Here is a 21,419-nt window from a genome sequence, read left to right on the forward strand (position 1 = left end):
ATAAAGTTATTAACAGCAATATGTAAATGGGTTTCTATTTTTGTCCTCTGTATTGTTTGCAAAATCTAGGGCAGTTATTCAGTAAGAATCATCTGCTGTTTAGCACTGAGCCTACCAGCATTTGATGCTGTGTGGGCTGTTGCTTTTTTTTTTTTTTTTCCTTTGCCTTTCTTTCTTTCTTTGCACTGGCTTTTAGAATCCAGCTCCTTTGCAAGTTTGTTTATTGTGGTATATAAGAAATAGAGGAGCTGTGCTAAGCATTTTCAGGCTTCCGGAGAGTGGCTTGGTACTTAAGAATAGAGAATCATCTCTTGATATCTGAACTATAGGAGCATTAAAAACAGCTACACAAACATCAAATACCACAGCTGCTATTTGCCTTAGTGTGCATCTTGCAAATTCCAGTTTGTTCAGACATCTTCAGTTTGTGTTTCCTTCCGCTCCCCTCCCGTGGCTCCGGCTCAGGCTGGAGACGCGTGCCCCCCTCGCTGGCGCAGACCCCGCGGGAGGGCACAGTCGCGTTGTTTTAGAAACACTTCCCTACTGTCATGGCTACTCCTAACTGGAAGGGCAAATTATGCTAATCCGAGGCATCTGTTTAGGAACCTGAATGCATCTGTGCTGGGGACAGCGGCAGTATTGCCTTGCTGACTAGCGGATACACTGCACGGCACATCGCAAGCGTGGCTAAGGCACGCCGGCTGAAGACCTGCACACACCCTTCAGTGCACCACACAAGGCAGCTTGTTCAAACTTCTTCCTGCTCTGCACATCTATCTAGCTCTGGCTTCCCCGAATCCCCTGCAGAGGAAGCCCCAACCTGCTTGTCCTGCACCTCATTAGCCACAATTTCGGTGCCAGCTGTGCTGGCTTGCAGACAGGCATGTGTCCTCCGAACGCCGTTCGATGCAGCGCTGAGAACAGCCATCCTAGAGCTGAGCCACCAGCAGGCTGTGTCTCCTGTTTCACTCCTAACATGCAGTGGTGGTTAGTTTTATGGTATATATATCAGATGAACGTATAGCAGCAGTTTGAGGTTGTGACAGCTGCTATTGTACACTGGACGGATCCTTTCAAACGCCTGGCACTTTATTTCATTTTTTGTTCTTTAATCTTCCAGCCGAAATTTTTGCTACTCTAAAGGCTTAGAAAGTAAGCAGAAGTAAGCTAAACTGGTTTAACATAGATGTGGAAAGAACCAGACCAGTAACTTTCCTCCTATTTTTACACTTTGATGTACATTACCATAAATATTTAATAAGTGGTCCCCAGGGTGACTTCCTATGCTATAGAAAAGATCTGGTCAGACTCTATTGATTTTATTGGTATTAGTTCAGTGGTAAACTAATAACTGTTTACAGGAACTTCATTTGGAGATGATATTTTGTGAATATTGAGAGTAGGAAGCAAATGGCTTAGTGAAATATCTTAATGCATTAACACAGAAATGAAATTTTCCAATGGAAAATGCAAGAGAAAAGCCATTTCTTTATATGCAGATCTATTATTCCAGTGATGGCAATTACAGTAATTCTCTGAAATCAAGTTAAAATTACATGCCTGCTTCATTATGAGAAGAAACCACTGATTGCAAAAATCAAGGGAGATTCGGCTGAAAGTTAAAAAGACATCCACAAGCAGTGGGCAGCCCTGCCTCACCCTGCTGCCTGCTGCAGCATCTCAGGGGGAAGGCTTTGTGCGGGTGTTCTTGGGATTCACGAGGTCAGGATTCACATTCCTGCTTTGCCACAGTGTTCCCATGTGACTGACCCCTGTTATCTATCTTCTTTATATACCGTGCTGCTGTCTGGGTGAAATTGTGTGGCGTTGCTTTCGTAGTGCTGGTGAGAGAGTGGAAAGATTTGTGGGGTGCTTGCACGCTGTGCTCATGGACCCACATTTGTTTTCTCTGTCTGCACACCCTTCCTCCTAAGTGCCTTTGAGGCTTGATACGCACATACGCGTTTAGTGCCAACATTGCTGCAGGCTGTAATATGTCACATCTTGTGAGCCATGGTCTGTTTGTTTGGGTTTTACACTAACTGGAGTGGGAGTCAATCTCTTTAGTCTGTTTTCTCATTTATATTTGTAAAAAACAAATTTTTTTTTCCATTATTTCCTCTTATTAGCCATTACCTAATGCTGGTTTGTTTGAAGACTTCATGCACTTATGAAGCCCAAGATACAGTGGTCCATTTTATTTTATGGAGAAAGAAATTGGCAGAGGCAGATAAGTGGCCACAAAGTCAAATGACAGGCAGTCAACGATGAGACTCAAGGTGTCTTGATAGCTTGTATCTTGACCAGCATAATGAAACAAAATTGCTGTAAATGGTGTTTTTTGTTTTTTTTTTATTTGCATAGGTAATCTAAAGGCCATAATGTAGATTTAAGACCAATTAGCAGGTACAAAATGACATCTATATGCAAAGTATTTGGAATATGAGGTCAGTTAGGGAATGAAGAGGTGCATGAAATTTAATGTTCCATGTTCAGAGATGATCTTTGCATAGAAATATGCAACTTAGTGAGCTCACCTATACTGATTGCCTCAGAAGGGGAAGTTTTTTTACTGCTGATATTGATTGCACAGTATTTCATTATATTTACATTGCTTCTCCACGGCAGCTGGAGTCTTCTGTGTCACCAGAAGGAAACGCAGCTATATGTCTGCTCAAGTGTCATTGATCTGTTGCGATGTGATAGTAGACTAATATCACACTATTAAAAAGAGAAGAAAAAAAAGGAAAAAAAAACTTAAATTTAGATTGTAGTCCCCATAAAGTTGGGAGAAATTTACTCATGACTTGAGCATATCTATTCATTACTGGTTCTTATCAGATAAGAAATATTAATATAGTGCACAATAACCAGATAACAGGTTCAATTTCCTGCAGGGTTTTTTCCTTTTCATTTAATTCTGAAATTACAGCCAATCCCCCTTCTCACTGAACGTATCATGTGTTTTATTATTAAATTTATTATCAGGTTTGTTTATTAATTAAGAACAAGATGATCTCTCAATTAATGAGCCGAGCCATTTTCTTTGGTCAGCCATTTTACCTTTCAGAACCCCTAACAAAGAATTATGTCTTAATTTAAAAGTTCTTCTCCTTTGATGTTGCATTGTTGTTTCTCAGAAAAGTGGCCATTAGGAAGCATTCATGGTTAAGTTTCTCTGTATAACTTGGGTTTCTGTTTACAGTCTCACTGATGTCATTTAAAAAACGCAAACACTCGATTACATTTAAAAATATAAAAATGAGGAGGCAGCAAGTCAGCTCATGTTGGCTGTTCCAGAAAGGGTGGTAAGATTCATGTGCCTTTTCTCCAGCAATCAGTTCTCCCAACAAATGGCCACTTCAGTGTTATCAACCTGGTAAGCTCCCAAACACGAATGGTAATTGCCTGTACAGAAAATTGCATCGCTTGTCTGTTTTCTGCTTATCTGTGAAACATTCTGGGTATTTTTGTACCTAGTCTGTGTCCTTGGAAAAAAAGCAGATTACTATAGCAAAGGCATAGTTGCTCCTTACTGATGTAAGTTATGACATTTATATTTCAGTGCAGTGTTTTCATTATGTCATCACTTTTCAGAGGAAAAAGTAGAAGACACCCCAACTTACAGACCTGGCAGAATAAATAAATCACCAAAGGACAGGATGCTGGGGAAGTTAGTGGAGGCAGTGAAGAAGTGAGGATATGTTCAAGTGATCACTGCATGCAGAATTCCTGCAGCTTTTTGGGTAGGGAGTGCAGAAGTATCATTATTTTGGTATCCATGATACCAGGGAAAAACAGAATGCGATCTGACCAGGTATGAAGAGCTCATTCTTTCAAAAACAAAGACAAAGAACCAAGTAATATATAACAGAAAACACTCCATACTTGATTCAATACAATTTACTCCATCTCTACCCCTTATGCCTAACCCAGTATTTCAAGATACACATGTGAAACTGTTAACTGTCCATGCCAGAACTTAATACTCTCTTGCCTTCTCTGACAAGTGACTCACTGATTGCTGGCACTCAGCCTCTATGCAATAGAGCATGCTTTATTTAATATTTAAGTTCTGAGTTTTTTCTTTTTCCCGTTGCACTGCTTCTACAGCATTGGTCACTCTTGCAAGCAGTCCTCTCGAAGGAGGGCAGGCAGGAACAGCGCCAGACTCCTACAGCTGTGGTGGTAATGGATAGTCCCTTCTTGCAGAACGCTCCTAGCTCTGACTTCCTTCTTGTTGGTTTTTGGCAGGATTTTGACATCAAAAATTGCTCTAAGGCCAGAAAAGAGATTCCGAAAATGCTCACAGCAAAAAGCATGCCTCAAGTTTGAAAACCAGAAAATAGCATGACTTCTCCTTTTTGTTTTATATACAGTTGTGAACTTCAGGCTGTCTTGAGAGACAAATGAATCTGAGATTTATTTTGGTGAGGGTTGGATCCAGCTTCAGTTTGGACAGACCTGCCAGCTGGTTTGCACTGGTCAGGAAGGCCTGGGTGAGTCTGGGCTTGCTCTAAATGGTTATTTATTCAGCTATACAGTAGATAAGACTCCTTTGCACCAAGTGTGTCCTTAGACTTTTCCTTCCTAAGCTTCCTCAGAGACGGAACGGATTTGGCATCCTTCTCACTTTCGTGTTTTTCCCCTGACCTCAGTGATTGGACATACATTTCTCATTTCCATCAGTTCCTTCTCAGACACTTGAAAAAGTCCCTCCTTAACAACCCCAAATCTCATTTAGGCTGCTTGGATTTTCTTTTCGCTGTTCAGCAGACAGCAGCATGTAATTTGGCTTGTGATGATGGAGTAATAAGATTCCTTCCACTCATCTGAAAGACATCTATAATGTGCTCCACCTATAGTTTGGCAGATAGCCACTGCATATCTTTATTTGTTTTGCCTTTCCCAAATAGTTTTTCTTCCCAACAGGCTATTTATTGCTCCTGTTCCCAGTGAAGAATCAATCTGGTTAAATATAGCCTGCTGAAATAGGAAAATCTTTTAACTCGAGATGTTTAGAGGGAGAGGATGGCAAGTTTTTCATGTTTAAAATTAAAAATGAGTACTGAAGCTGCTTAGCTATAAGTAATTTCTGATAACTGGGGTTGCTACTCATGCTTGTAAACTGCAAACCTATGAAGGTCATGGAAAAACTTTTCCCTGTGTGACTGGTGCAGTCTTCCCCTTCTGCTTGGTGATCTCAGAATCTTATTTCCTGCACTGGCAGTGAAGGGCAGACCACAGGTGTCGAGCTGAGGAGCACTGACCATGGTGGAAAATGCCGTGCCGTTTTTCTCAGCAGCTCTTGGGAGCATGAGGAGGGCTGGACGCTCTCAGCCCGACGTTCCCAGGAGCACACTGCTAAAGCAGACAGCACAAAAACCACAAATGCTGGGAGTTTGTGCTGGTTGTATCCATCTCCCATCTGTGTCCCCCAGGCAGCTCTAACCTCCACTCAGTAATGCTCATCTGAGAGCAAACATTGGAAAATCAAGTAAATGGAGGGTTCTGCAGTTGGTATCTTTGCAAATGAGCCTTGGTCATCCGCAGGGGCTCTGCGGATGGCAGTCCGCACATTACCGCTGATGTCTCCAGAGCCATCTGGTCTCCTGCTTTTATGTCGGTTCTTTCTCTGTCACCAGCTTCAGTCGGTATGGCCTTGCAGAGTGAACTTCTGGAGTATGGAATGTGGTTTTGGTTTACATTTGCGGCTACTTTGGAAGAGCGACAGGGGCTTTCTGCCTTAACTCTTAAGAAAACGGTAAAAAGGCCCACAGTTTTCTGGGCTTTTGTTTTGGTAGGGTTTTTGTGTACATTTCTTCCCGGTTACTGTATTCTCTCTTTCTCTCAAGCATTGCTTTGCTTATCACAGCATTTGTGTATGTACGTGCCTTCTCACCCTCTTGAGCAAGTGGGAGCCAGCATGGCTGGTCCCAAAACAGAGCACTGTCGTGGTGCGTGGCCGAGTCCTGCTTCCCACGGGGGAGCCGTGCCAGCCGATGTGTCACTGAAGTGCTACGGCTCAGTTACCAGAGGTGATTCCCAACAGTAAACGGATCTTCTACAAAATGACCATAGAAGTTTAGGAAAGAGAGAGTTTATCTTTTTACTGTTGTTGTGTTGGTTCTTTGTTGTTGTTTTTTCCATGACTGTAAGAAAGGGAAATATTTTAACTTCTGTTCTGTCTGATGTCCTGCTGTTCTGGAGAATGTTTTTGGTATTACTGAGGCTAAGACCTTACCCTGTCGCGTAGACATCCCTAGAGAGCAAGGCTGACGTGCTGTTGAGACATGAGTAAATCTGGAGGTAGCAAGCAGCCTTTGCTGGACCAGTCACTGGGCTGTTCGTCATCGCAGTGATCTGTGTGGGCCACTTCGCCCTCCTTACGTGGGCTGTGCTGCCCTTAATGAGGCTTGTGTTGCTTTACCTAGACATGCTGCCCGCCTGTGGTCCATTTGTACTGAGTCCTGCATCTGCTGCTGCAGACTTGTCCTCGGTTTGGTTTGGTTTGGTTTGTCCTTTTGTTGTTGCTGCTGTTAGATTCTTGAGGGAAAGAGTGTGATGAGATTTTCTCACTTTCCAGAAGGTGAAATCCTTTGCGTGCATAAGATATGTGCATAGAAAAGAGCACACAAAGCATCTCCATGCCATCCCATCCCCATGGGGCTATAGCAAGGAAAGAGAAGACTGGGTGCATCTTAATACCAGATCTATTCTGAGAACTTCTAGAACTTATCACTATGCAGAACAGCTTTTGGGCTTCCACTGCTGGCAAAGAACTTGCGCAAATGAATGTCCAAGTGCAAAAATTGACTCATTTAGCAAACTGCTCAAGAGATACTCAAAAGCTGTCTACATATGGTTCTGGGCAACTGGCTGTAGATGGCCTTGCTTGAGCAGGGGATTGGACCAAATGATCCCCAGAGGTCCCTTCCCACCTTGGCCATTCTGTGAATCTATGCAAACTTTGGTGTTAGGAGCCTTCTGCTGAGAGTTTTGTCATCTTTACCTCGTTTTCCTTCCTTGTTTGTAGTATCACTTAATAACATGCAACACCAATAGCAGTGGGTGGTGGTGCAGAATAACAGCAGCATTTTTGAGACACCATCCTCACCAATTAGCCTGGTGAATTCACGGACATGGACATGCTGGGTGTATAGCAAATGACTTTCTCTTGTTACACCTTTGCTCATGAATGCAAATTAGCGAGCTTCTACTTAGTGAGTGATGGTTATTTTGTTATGGTACATTAACTCTTCCTTTTCTTTTTAGGTACCATTCATTGCAGTAAAATACCATGGCTTCTATTCACATGCAGTTGGATGCACTTAGCTGTTTTTATGTCATTAAAGCTCACCGAGTCTGGGGTTTTGTTGTTTCCCATGCAGTGCCTGTGGTGTTCAGTTTCCAGTAACACATGGTGTTTATATTCATGACTGGTATTACCGTTGTGATGGTGATAGGGTTTGTGTTTCTTGCCTTGCTTGATTTATGTTGTGGCTGGCGTGCATGGCACGCACATGTCTTGAAATAGAACACGACTGTTTTTTGTGTTTTTGCATTAAAAGCACTGATGATTTAATTTAGCATTTTGAACAATCCTGCTTTTGCAGGGGAACCTGGCTGTGTTGTGTCCCTCCTTCAATAACTCTACTAGCCTCAGATATCTAAGGCTGCACTTCAAAATCACTCTCTGTAGGTGTTTGTGATTTTTAAAAAATTCATGCGAGTTTCCTGCTTCCCACTTTTTGCTTAGCTCTTCCTAATCCTTACATTCTTGGCTTTCTGGCAAGATCTGTCCCCTTGCCGTGCTCTTGCTAAGAACCTCCTTTGCCATCCGTAAGATGCTGCAGTGCTTCTGCCTCGGGGTCTGTTAGCAATGCAGTCACAGCAAGGATTACCTGAGTTACAGGAACCAGTTTTAAATGATCTGCAGTGGTGGAAGGGGCAGGGGGACGGACCTGGCACAGACATCAAGGGCAGGCAGGCAGCAGGCTGGCCTCTGTGCAGAGGGGAGGACGGCAGGATCTGGAAGCTGCTTGAGCTCCTTTTCATCTTTCCTCTCCAGCAGCCGTGAGCCATATAGGGCAACAGGCACAGAACTCAGCTTGTCTTGTACAGCTATCAAGTCTTGAGCCAGTCCTTGATGGAAATAGGAGCTGAAATAGGAGCTTAGGAAAGTATTCACCTCTACCCTATAACACAATTTGTGGTACTTTTCGACCTAAATTAAATAAAAATAATTTTTGAGAAACCTTGTAAACTGAATGTTAACTCCCCATTTCTTGTCCTGCCTTCCCAGAACTAAGTCATTTTTTGGTCTTTTTTGAGGTCATACCCTGGTTGCTGCTGGACAAAACCCAAATCAGATGGTAACTCTGAAGTCAGCGATGAAGTGGAAAATATATCAAGAGCTCTGAAGCCATTACAACATTTTAATTACTTGCGAAATGGGTTTTTCCACACAGCAATAGCCTTCAAGATGAAGGGACCGGGACTCTTTGCTGATAATAGTGGCTGAAGCCCAAACTGCAGATTGTGTGGTCAGTCCCTTCCAGTCAGCTTCATTTAATAGTCCTTCTAAACCACTCATTTATCTCATGATATTTTATAGCTGTAAGAATCATTTCATTTGACCTTTTGTTGACCACTGTCATTCACCCCAAATTTTGGCACAGGGAAGGCCGATTACTGGCATTATGCTCCCACCAGCAAGGAAATGCCTTGCCCTCTGAAGACTGACAAATAGTTGGCTTGAGTTGTGCCCTTCGGCACAATCATCCATCACCAGTGTCCTTTAATAAAATCACCTCATTACTAAGGGGAGCTTGAATTGAAAGGCTGAAGTGAACTGGGGGCAAGGACCTAAGGGTGGGGGGAAGCTGTGTGGGGAAGGCTTCTAGGCAAACTGGCCAGACTGGGAGATGTTCCTGCAACCTCACTGTGAATTGAGGGTGTAAGGAAAACGAGTAGACTGCTTTTTAAAGAAAAGCTCTTGCTAAACACAAGATGAAGTTCATGTGCTGTTCTCTGGCAGCTGTTTTAAGAGAAATATTTTGTTTCTAGTTTTTGCTCGGCTGTTGGGTATTTTGCAAGGAGGAGGGTGAATTCCAGGGTCACTGGGGTTAATAACAAAAGGAACAGAAGTGGCACAGCATGGCACCTTTGATCCCCATTCCTCCCTTGTGGGCTGTTAGCAGTGTTGGGAGCGAGAAACCCAGTTGTTGTCTCTGCTGCTGGAGCTGCTGGAGCAGTGCTAGCAGGAGGGTGCTCAAGGAACACATGAGGCAGGAGGAGGAAAACGTGATTTGGTGGCTTTCAGAGCTCTTTGTTGGCAGCAGAGGACAGAGAGGCTTCAGGCTGGGTTCCTGTCTGAAAAGGCTGTTTTCTCTGACGGTTTTTTGCTGCTCCTTCTCCAGTCTGCTGCCACAAATGTGTCTCTTCCCTCCCTGTCTTCCATTCCCAGTTCACTGCTCTGTCCTCTGCCATCTTCCACATGGTCCTTTCGGTCCCTTGATGAGATTCTCTGTCCCCTGCAACCTGTGTGCCAGAAGAGGGACAGTGAGAGCCCAGGCAGCATCTTCTGCTGGCTCAGTGGCTTAGGTATGTGCTTGCAGGGCAGATCTTACATCTGTCTCAAACCTGTAAAGGAACAGGCTCAGGTGCTGCGAGAGGTACATATGCCAGCTGTCATGGAAGAGGGGAAGGGGATGGACTGTGCTCAGTGCAGGTAGATGCTTCTTGTTAACCACAGAGCACAAAAACTGAGTCATATGAAGGGCTTACTTAACATGCAACCAGTTCTGAGCAGGTTTCCATACAAACAGCAAAAGGCACATGCCAGATGAAGCTCTTCCCCTTACTGCCAAGCATCATGTCCATGTTCAAGACTGTGAAGAGACTGGAAGCATCTAAACAAGTACTTCCAATTCATTCCTTTACTTTAGATAAGCCGAACTTTTTTCTTGACTTCCCTCTCCAAAATGATAAAACTAGCTTTGTTGAAATTATTTCACACGCCTCTCTTTCCTCAAACAAAACACACATCCAGAGAAGCATCTCGTGCAGTACATATTGGCTTTCTAACAGAGACATCAGAAAATGTTGACTTCCAGATATTGCTACCAGCTCGTGTGCAAAATGCCTTTCTGCGTCCCATCACGCAACCTTTCCAGGTTTTATTCTCATAATAAACCCTTCTGTAGTTGCTTATAATTCTAGTTTTCCAAAACTTGTCCAGAGCACTGCATGTGGAGCTGCAACCGTGCTGTCCTTGGAAGAGCAAGCTGAGGATCAAGCTGACAAGATAGCTGCTGAATTTGAACAAAGAGCAATTTGCTGGTCACCTGCAGAAGGTTGCAAGTCTGAGAAAATGTTGTAATCAAGTAGTTTTAATTTGAAAAGGCATAAATCTGTGGGTAGGTTTGCTCCATAGGTCTCTGCTGATTACTCCATTTGCCTAGGTGAAAATATTGCCGCAATTTAACTTCTAGGAATATCTGATCCATTTATCTGGCGTAATAGTAACAGTGAAAGGAGGGCAACCTTCGGTCATTTATCCGTGTTTATTAGGACACTCTGCTGGCACTAATTTTCTGATTCAGGCATGAGGAGGCAGCTCGGTGCCTCCACAAGTGAGGAATTTGCAATTTGTCCCATGCTGGAACAGGAACGAATTCTCATCCCTCTGAATGAATGAGTTTGCACTGGTTTTGTGCATTTTTTATGTTGTGTCTTTTGTGCTGGACACATAGTCCTCTCTTAAAAAGTTAGCAGTCGTGTTAAAGAAGTATTATTTAGAGTTTCAACAAGATACATTTTGTTACTGCCACAAGAGCTGGAGAATTTTCCTCTTTCTATGTTTCATATGAAAACATACTTAAGTTGCTTAGTGAGCAATACAGACATCTCTAAGATTTCAGTAGGTTTCAAGTGTATTTCTTTAGGAGGTTTACTTCTGTTTGTAAATATGTGAGATGGTGATTTATTTTGTGTGTATTTTGTCAAGTGTTTTTAAAAATGGCAAAGTATATTTTGATTCAGACATCCTTGCATTCCTCTTTTGTGTTTTTCTTGTACATTTTCTCTCCAGTCAGGCTAGCAAAGAAATATTTAATGCAATATGTTTGGCTGATGATTTATTGGAGTTGAAATGTAGAAAAATATGAAAAGCATGCCAGAATTGAAAAGTGTTTCAGCATTTTTGCAAAAAAATGCTTGTGAAAATATTTTTGTTGTCTTTCCTTCTTGTCTGAAGATGTTGCAGGGAATTATCACCGAAAACATAGCCTCTGCAATTGCCTAAAACATGTTAAGAGTTCTATTTTACAAAGAGGCAATTTTAAAGTGCTTGTTATTTACACTTTTATTTCTTTTTCTATTCAAGTACAGCTTGATGCAACTTCAGAGAAGATATTTGCTAGTTGAAAAATGTTCTAATAGAAAAAGATATACAAGTATAGCTTATGAATTTTATATTTATTTCAACGCATGTGCATATATACATTTTATCTTAGATCTGCATAGACATAATCTGGTGCTTATTTTACTGAACAGCTTCAAATGTATCATAATAACTATGTTTGATTACAAATCAGTGTTTCCAGTGTTGTAATTGTCCCTCACACAGAATTGTTTTCCAGTTAAAAAATGATTAATCGAAATCAAAGAATCATTACTAGTACAAATAATTTTTCAAATCATTCCATGCTGCTTTCAGAGGGCTTTCCTGGCCATTCCTCAGCTGATGCTAGCGATTCAGTGTCCCTGCTGCAATAGCAGAGGTTTCCTCAGTTGGCTGCAGAAAGCCGGGCGATGCCTGGCTGCAGCTGTCCGAGAGGAGCTCCTGAGCCTGTAGGGGTATGTTTGTGTAAAGCACCTCAAGGGCTAAAATTAGAGCGGAGTAAATCAGCAGAGATTTCCTTCTCCAGTAAGTGAAGAGCATTAAAAGCTCACTGGCAGGTCCTCACCTATGTACGGTGGTGAATCGTGGCAGGACACGGCAGCCAGCCCTGCTGTGCCCAAGCCTTCGCCCCGACAGCACGTGGTGCTGTTGTGCCTGGCTTTGCTCACCGAGAGCTTTGTAGGAGTGTGTGTCCACACATGGTATGGGCAGGGTGCTGCCAGCCCCGGGGCTCAGGTGTGAGCGTGAAAGCCCACCACAGAAGCAGGAGTGAAAGCTGTGGGAAGCAGGCTAAGTGTATTCACTAGAGAGGGAATTTATCAGTTGGCTGCGCTTTGGCAGAGGAGGAAGCAGGCAGAGGGATTTTCATGCAGCAGAGTAGAGAAAAGAGCAATGCTATCGAGCTGAGAGATTGAGGAATGTGAAGAAAATGGTAAGTGTTGGCTTTCTGGCTGGGCTAACCTGGTCGTTGTGTAGGAGAGCCTGGTTCTTAATAATGGTCAGTAGTATTATCACACCACCACCAGCTCCCAACGTACTATACAGTTTCTGGGCACAGGGTTGGGGGGAAGAGAGGATTGTAGGGTTTTCTGGCCCTTTCTAAACTCTGTAGGGGAAGAGGTCATGTCCCTCAGGGCTTTATGTGCAATAGAGACTGTAACATAGATGGTATTGGGGGTGCTCATCTCCTTGCTCCTGTAGGACTGGGACACCCCTATTTCACACGTCTCCCCATCCCTGGACTTCTACCCCAGATCTTACACAAATATCAGCAACAAATTTTATGACACTTTCATTTTTTTTCTCTTTTTTCCCAAGCATCCTCTTTGCAGACATAGAGGGTTTCACAAGTCTGGCCTCCCAGTGCACTGCTCAGGAGCTGGTCATGACGCTGAACGAGCTCTTTGCCAGATTTGATAAGCTAGCAGCTGTAAGTTTTCTTTTATAATTCTGATATATTTTTTTTCCTGTTGCAAGAATGACATACTGTGCTGGTTCACTGGATTTCTGTAAATATTCACTGCCCTAAAAGGCAAGCTATTACAAGCATGAATATAAGCTGAATATTTCTCTCTCCTTTATTATTTCTTTTTCTTTTTCTTTCTTTCTTTCCTTTTTTTTTTTTTTTTTTTTTTTTTTTTTTTTAAGGAGAACCACTGTTTACGTATCAAGATCCTGGGTGATTGCTATTACTGTGTGTCCGGGTTGCCAGAAGCAAGAGCTGACCATGCACACTGCTGTGTTGAAATGGGAATGGATATGATAGAGGCCATCTCGTAAGTACCATATTCCCCATGGAGAATTTCAGAACGAATAGCAAGTTAGATCTTCTGTACTTCAGTAGCAAGGTAGCCAAGCCAGGGGACTGATGCCAGCAGAGAGAGAGAACAGCTGGAATGAGAAAACAGAATGCAATAAAGATTTCACAGTAGAAAGACAGACATTTAAGTCCATTACAGCCACGTGGAGATCAGAGCTCAATCTCCTGATGAGAAAGGCAAAGGTTACTGTAGTTAGTAGGAGTCTCATTCCCAAAGGAGGATTCCAGTGAATTACAGAAATATGAAATCAGAGGATTAATAATAACTTCATTAAATTTCAATCACTCTGCACTTATCTGTCTTTAAACCAGCTTTTTACTCACCTGACAATTCCCCTGCTGAGGTCTGTCTTCTCTAGTTTAACTAATCCTTAGCCAAGTGTTCTGACACCAAATGGGTTAGATCCAATGCTTTCTGAATTTAGACAAATTAATTATTGAGGAAAACCACAAGCTTGGTCTGGCACAAACTGAGACAAATCCATAGTGCTTTTTACTTTATTTCTCTTTCCTTACTCATCTTTGGATTTTTCTTTTAAAATCCATTATGAAGATTTGCCTGTTTCTAAGGTCAAACTAACAGTTCTGTATTTGTCCAGACAATCTCTTTATTCGGAGAGTGACAAGCATGAGACCCATATCTAATAATATTACTTGGAGGACTGCACACAATATTGAATATTCTTTGCGTCGGATGTAAGCTTTCACATTCCAGTTCTTTAGGAATGCAGGGAAGGGATATTTATTTCGTCATCATGAATGAATGTGAGTTTAGGCACAAAGTTGAGTGAGCTTTGTATGGTAACTGAGCTGACCTTAGTATCTACACCATCCTTAGTGTGCAGAGACTCTGCTTTTTCTTCCCTTCTATTTTTTTTTTCTTTGTGAAAACAGCTTCTAAAGTACCCATGGTACTAACATGAGAGATCTTTATGCAGTTCTCCTCTCATTCTGTTCGGTAAATTGATCAAGATTTCACTTCATCTTGATAATAACTAGAGGTACCTATTTGATGAGCTTGATACAGAACCTCCTTATAATTTGGATTTCTGCAAGGACACAAATAGTCACCCACTTTTCAGCCTCATTTTCTCCACACAAATACGTAGTTTGAAGAGCAGCGTTTTCTACTAGGAGACCTCATTCAAAAAGCAGTGTGCAGCAGCATTCCCTTGCTTTGTATACAATGTATGCTGTCAGTACTTACTACCTCTTCTTTCCTGGTCTAAACTGTTGTTTTGCATTAGTCCCCTTTTGGGCTTTGAATGTAAAATGCAAAATAAAAACAGTTGCAAGTAGCCCTTGAAAGTACGCTGTTTCTTCAATGTGAAGTACACTTAAGTGGCAGGTGACAAAGTATCTTGTTGAACACAAGAAGCAGTGATTCTTATCAAACCAGCCCTATAAAGAAAATACTACGTACATTAACCAGAAGCGTCTCACTTTCTGCAGTAGTTGGCTTGATGAAATCCATGGACCTTGACATGTTGCTCTGTAACCCCCACAAGGCTGGGTAACACCTCAGATGTGTAGGCTTCATTGATTAACTGCAACCCACCTCACCTTGAAATAAACTGAGCTGAAGTGCACTCAGCGTTTGTTTACAAATAGCTCTTCAGCAGCCTTTAAAACCGGTTTCCCACTTGATGTGCAATTAATGCGTTTAACAATCTTATATCTTATTAAGTCTGGAAGGTGACACTGTTCTGCTTGTCTCTCCATCCCCCTCTTCCTCCGACCTTAAGGATCAGGACAAGAGGTTTTACAGTTAAGGTAACAAATATCTACTGAACATTCACCTGCAGGCTTTGCCAACATTGGGTCCTGCTTGTCTCATTTCATCTGTACTCAACTGCAGGGCATGTTATCCCAGATCAGAAAGAGAATCATAGAATCATAGAAGTGCTCGGGTTGGAAAGCACCTTAAAGATCGTCTAGCTCCAACGTCTCTGCCATGGGAAGGGACACCACCCACCAGACCAGCTTACCCAGGGCCTCCTCCAACCTGGCCTTGGACAGCTCCAGGAAGGGGCATCCACAATCTCTCTGGGCAAGCTGTTCCAGTGCCTCACCACCCTCAGAGTGAAGAAATTCCTCCCAACATCTGATCTAAATCTCCCCTCTTTTAGTTTAAAACCATTCCTCCTTGTGCTGTCATTATCTGATTGAGCAAAGAGTCACTCATCTATTTTATAAGTCCCCTTTTAAGCACTGAAAAGCCACAGTGAGCTCCGCCGGGAGCCTTCTCTTCTCCAGGCTGAACATCCCCAGCTCTCTCAGCTTTTCTTCATAGGAGAGGTGCTTCAGCCCCTTGATCATCTTCGTGTCCTTCCTCTGGACCTGTTCTAACAGCCCCACATCCTTCTTGTGCTGGGGGCCCCAGACCTGGATGCAGCACTCCAGGTGGGGCCTCACAAGAGCAGAGCAGAGGGGGACAATCCCCTCCCTCCACCTGCTGGCCATCCCTCTGTTGATGCAGCCCGGGATGCAGTTGGCCTTCTGGGCTGCAAGTGCACACTGCTGGCTCGTGTCGAGCCTTTCGTCCACCAGAACCCCCAAGTCCTTCTCTGCAGGGCTGCTCTCAATGAGTTCTTCTCCCAGTCTGTGCTCATCTCTGGGATTGCCCCGACCCAGGTGCAGCACCTAGATAGAATTATATTCATTTTACTGCCAGTATAAATCAACTTAAAAAACAAACAAAAAAAAAAAAATAAGGCTATTCCTTTTGTCTATAAGGGGTGACCAAGCTTGTTTATTTGCTGCCAAGTCTGACAAAAGTCACCTTCTCATCCACGACCATACTGGGAGAAGTACCCTTGTCTTGTGGCATGGCAGAGGGTGCAGCGGGGTTTGTAGCACTCATGCAGGGTGTTCCTCCTCCCTCCCCAGTGCTGCATGCACGCTTCAGCTGCTGTTGTCCTTGCAAAGCTAATGGCTGCAGCTGCATTTTCATTACTCCAGTTCCTGTTGCTTTCCAAAGTGATGTGGTCAGAGCTCTTTCAGTTCAGAAGCCTGTGGTGCCTTACCCATATGGAGCTTCCCTTCTCTCTGCCAGAGAAGCTTTGCAGCTTGTTAATAAAAATAATGGATGTCACTTCAGCTGGCAGATAATGAACCATAAAAAGATAGGGATTGTAAGGACAAAGGAATTCAAAGCATAGCTCCTAGCTGTTTCAAAGAGAAGTGGTCTTGAACAACTCTAAGGGGCATATTATACTGCAAGGAGTGATCTAGAATCCAAAATTGGTCTATCTTTAATCATTCATTTTCATCAATAGCTAAAGCATAAATTTTAGATCTGTGTTGATGTTAGGAAGTTAACAGGACTTATGTGTCCAGAGGATGTAATTTAGAAAGGACTAGATGAACCTGAAGACCAAAAAGATTGAAATCTTGTAGATACAATGTATGACTTCATGCTTCGAAGTACTAACAACACAAAGGAAAGGACTGTCCTATGTAATAATGTGGGTGAATTTCCGCATGGAACATGGCCATTCTGGAAATTATGTGACCAGCAATAATGAGAAGCAGAGTTGTTCTGATGTCTTCATCAAGACTTTCCCCTACCCACATTCCTGAATGTATTTTCCATGTGAACAACTCTTGAAGTTAACTTTTGCCCTAAAAGGGCAAAACCCACAAAGTATTCCAGCAGTCATTTTGGGAGTAAACAGGGCATCCAAGACCTCATTAAAATCAGAGTTTGAGTATTTGTAGCTGCCTGTTTGGAGTGACTGCAATAGATGTGGTTCTCTGGTTTTGCTGCTCTGACTGCAGCTATAAACCCCGTTCAAGCTTTCCAACGGCAGTGGGGTATTTCACACAAATATCATATTTCATCTGTGGAACAGTTGATGCATGGTGCCATACAGACAAATTAAGATCTCTGAAATCATTTCCTTTTTCTTTTTGAAACATGCTATTACTCTTAATGATGCTGAGTGCAGGCAGGTTATGTCCAGCTTTGGTATGGAAATCAAAGACCAATGCTTTACTCTTTTCACTGTCCCCAAAGAAAATTTTTTTTATGAATTTTCAGCTTGGCCATGAGTTCAGAGGACATGCGTTTACTCCAAGGGGTCCCCTAATCTAATTACTACTCTGCTTGCTCAGCCAGGCCATCCAAGTACAGTGCAGCCTGTCTGGTTTTGTTTTGTTGTCCTGTTATGGTGGATGAGAAACACTGTGTGTATACATGAATAATTTATAGGTCGTTATGGATTTCTGTATTCTGGGCGCAAGTTTGTGTCACCAACTACAAGTGTGCAGTTCTTAGTGTTATCCTTTTCCCATATCTCTTTCAGATTAGTCCGGGAGGTGACAGGAGTAAACGTCAACATGAGGGTTGGAATCCACAGCGGGAGAGTTCACTGTGGGGTCTTGGGCCTTAGGAAATGGCAGTTCGATGTGTGGTCAAATGATGTTACGTTAGCCAACCACATGGAAGCAGGGGGCAAGGCTGGGTAAGTTGCTTCTTCAAAGCTGTTACGTTAATCCGTGCGTCGTTTTGTGTCTGACACTTCACAGTGAGGTGTGGAAATGGGAGACAGAGGTTCAGGCAGACTGTGTGCCTGCTGCAAAATGAGCTGTGGATATAGCATTTTAAACATATACAGATGTTAGCGAGGTTATTCAGTTCCATGTCTACATGTCTTTGGTTACAGAAAGACTACAAAATCCCAAGATGGGCATATTCTTCTGTGGTAAGAAATGAATTCCTTCTCTGTGAAACAAAGCTGATAGCTGCAGCAGAAAGGAACAGGTGTGTGTGAACACAAGCAGAGCTGGTCATGGTTACAAAGAGATGTGACTGTATGTTAACAGTGCTTGCTGGAGAGCATCCCAGCTATTGCTGGATAATGTGAGAAGTGTTGTTTCAGACCAGCCTTTTGTTTTGAAAGATTCCTTTCAGAAAGCAGAATCAGTTCTTGTTTCACCACTGCATGGACCAGCTGAAGTCTGACTTGCTGCCAAGCTGTCCCGGGGAGATAATTGCTCTACACAACTTTTCGTGTCTTCTCTGTTCTGGAAGAAAGTGCAAGACTATGGTACTTGGCAGGATACTTCTACAAGACACTCTTGTACCACAGTGATTAATGCGATGCAATAAAAACATACATGCTCCGGTATATATTACATGTGTCTGCTGAATAGACATATTCTTGTGAAGGGCCTGTGTTTGCCAAAAATACATATATACACATCTGCTGTGTGATAGGGTGAAGTGAATAGAAGAATGAGTGCTTTTTCTAAGGAGGTGCTTATAAATAGATGTGTAACATGCTTCTCTCTTTAAGAAGATGTCCTGCTTCCTCTAAAATAGATGAAACTCCTGTGCCACATCTGTAAGAGTCATAGCATGGCTAAACAACTTGTTTTTTGTTGCCCGTTTGTTCCAGGACGTGGAACCTGTCACTGACAAGAACTGATCTTATATGATAGCTTTTCAGAGGCTACAAAACTGCCTTGTCTTTTGTCTCCTTTAAGGCGCATCCACATAACAAAAGCAACCCTGAACTATCTCAATGGAGACTATGAGGTGGAGCTGGGCTTTGGAGGGGAACGCAATGCTTATCTGAAAGAGCACAGTATCGAGACCTTCTTGATTGTACGGTGCAGCCAGAAACGGGTAAGGTCAAACAAACTAATGCAGGTTTTAGATACTTTTAATAACAAGATGATCTCCAACACATCAAAGTAGAGTGAACACCAGCTTTTTTAGATGAATGAGGACTCTGTGTGTGCAAAGCAATTGAATGTCTGACCTTCAGTGGCAAAAACTCCAATTTCACTCTCCTCTTCCTGAGCTTTTGCATATGTAGAATGGAGTGTAGCCACCTTCTGCATAAAGTTTCTGCACCAAGTACTTTCTAGTTCTATCAAAAAATCTGTCCTGAGTTATTTTCAAAATCATTTTTAACAATGTTTTTAATGTAGATTTGTGTGGTGTTTTTTTTTTCTATTAATTTTGATACTTGTGCAAGTTCTTTAAGCAACAGATTAAAAACACAGAGATGTTTTCTCCATCAGATTACAAACAGAGTTGGTTTTGTCCATTGGCTCACCATATTGCTATGAACATAAAATTTAGAGCAGTTCTTATCATTAATTTTCAGCCTTTGCTTCTGAAGATGGGAAAATCTGGCCCACTGTAATGATGGATGACCACTGTGACAATGGGATGAGATCATACCCATTGCTATGACACAGGTCAGCCTGCACATAATAAGGCTATAAGGGCACTACTGACTTGAACTTGCATCAAGTCAAACTCAAGCAGACTTCAGCCAATATATCTTTTTTTTATGATGCTGCCAATAACAGAAAATAGGTTGATGTTATTACTAGTTTGTATTCTTTTAAATAATGGTAGACTTTAATATTAGAAAAGAGCCTTTTTGGTCATCTAATTGAGCCTTCCCAGTAATATTTCTCTAAGCAATTTCTGCACTATAGACAGTGCTTTGCTATTCATATTACAGACAAACATATAAAGGTTGCTCCAAACTGAAAATCATTTAAAATGTTTCTGCATCTAAGACCAATTAAAGCTTCCCACAGCCATAAATATGGCCACCATGAGATTAAATGAGTAAGTATTTGTGACATGTTCCAATAGCATGGTTGCTATGAATAACTGTAACACCTATACAGAACTACTTTGCTACCATTGCCTCATTTCCTAAGAGAATAGAAGCCTCAAATCTCTTTAATGGATATTGAGTAAAAAATCTCCAAGAAAAACCCTTATCATCTGCTAAAGAGAGAAGCTGATGTTTTGGTTTCTATCTGCGCATAAAATAAATCTCATTAACAATTGTCAATCTTCAAAAGAGGATTAGAGCTTGCAGTGCAAGTTTATTGTTTTCTGAGCATCACTGCCTATCAGTGGACCAGCTGATGTTTATACCTAAACCACTTCCTCATTGCTGCGTACAGTTAAGAACATAAACCAAAATACCCTTATGGTCAGACTCTTATCTCCAGAGGTGGAGAAGCTATATTGACTTGTTAAATCATGCAGTCACTGACTTGTCTGCATGTTCTTGTGGAGAACTTAAGGTTTCTCTGGAGAGAAGAGGAAGACTTAAGGAAACATCAGGATTCTGTTCCTTGCTATTGTAGACAAAACACTCAACAGAGAACCAAACCACTTGGGTTTTGACATAGTTCTTGAACACAGGGCTGTCTTGTGACTGGGAAACTGGACAGAGACTCAAGAGATATGCGGATTCCATTCCAGAATTAGATTTTGGGGAAGTCGCATCTTTGTGCCTTGATTTTTCATGTGTAAAATAAAATGTTCCCTCCCCTTACCCCCCCTCTTCATTCCTGCATTCCTTCACTACTTTATCTGTATTTATTACAGCTCTGTTACGCAGTGTAGCCCTTAGCTGAAGCCTCCAGGCACTACTATAATGCTGCCGTAACATGCTGCATCCCAGAGTAGTTAAGAACTGGGACATGCGCATGGCCTACGTAATTATTGTACTAAATTGAAACGTAAAGAAATTGCTACCCAAGGTCATAGATCTTCATGTTTAGAGTTTGAGGGGCTCCTGGTTTGCCCATACTGCTGCAACTTTCTTGCTCCCATAGCCATTTTCTATCCCTTTGTGAGTAGTTTAAAGTTCACTCCCTCTATGAAAACTCATTTCACCTAATAGGAAAATCAGAAGCAAAAAAAGCTTTCTCCCATAGCCAGCTCAGTCTGCCTTGAATATTTTGCTAGATGCCAGGCAAAGTTCTAGCACTTCACTTTTTCCTTCCATTTCTGTTTCATTTTAATGACTTCCTGTAATGTATTTAGCCAGGTTTTCATTTGAGCCTGTTGCAGTAATGACCACAGAGTGTTCACCTAACTTAGTCGTGGGTTCCTGTGAGTCGTGTCTGGGTTCCTGCCACCCTCAAACATAAGCCACAGGATTTTCTCACTGTGCATGCCATTGTGATCCCAGCTAGCAGCATCTCTTCTTCTGGAGAAAATATAAATCATGTCTGTATTTATTTTCTCCCTCTTGGGCCCAGGCAAGGGCAAGGGAAAAATTTCCCATACTCTATGCTTGTTCTGTTCACATGGCTTTCATCTATCCTGCCCCTTATACCACTGGATGATGAAGGATATTTGTTTAAAATCTTGGCCCTTCCAGGTAGTAGCTTATATCAGGTTCTACTAAGAATGGTTTTTGA

At 42.3% G+C, this 21,419-nt stretch overlaps 1 protein-coding gene across 2 annotated transcripts in view; it reads left to right on the forward strand.

Moving 5' to 3' along the window:
- Window positions 1-21,419, forward strand: part of ADCY5 (adenylate cyclase 5) — a 221,050-nt gene that overhangs the window by 142,143 nt on the left and 57,488 nt on the right. For both annotated transcript variants that reach the window (XM_080601109.1, XM_080601110.1), the window contains exons 4-7: window positions 12,725-12,836; window positions 13,055-13,182; window positions 17,534-17,692; window positions 18,717-18,858. In XM_080601109.1, the coding sequence (XP_080457235.1) occupies window positions 12,725-12,836; window positions 13,055-13,182; window positions 17,534-17,692; window positions 18,717-18,858 (541 nt within the window). The remainder of the gene's footprint in view (window positions 1-12,724; window positions 12,837-13,054; window positions 13,183-17,533; window positions 17,693-18,716; window positions 18,859-21,419) is intronic.

This window comes from Anser brachyrhynchus (assembly GCF_964034855.1).
Source record: "Anser brachyrhynchus genome assembly, chromosome: 7".
NCBI classification, from domain to species: domain Eukaryota; kingdom Metazoa; phylum Chordata; class Aves; order Anseriformes; family Anatidae; genus Anser; species Anser brachyrhynchus.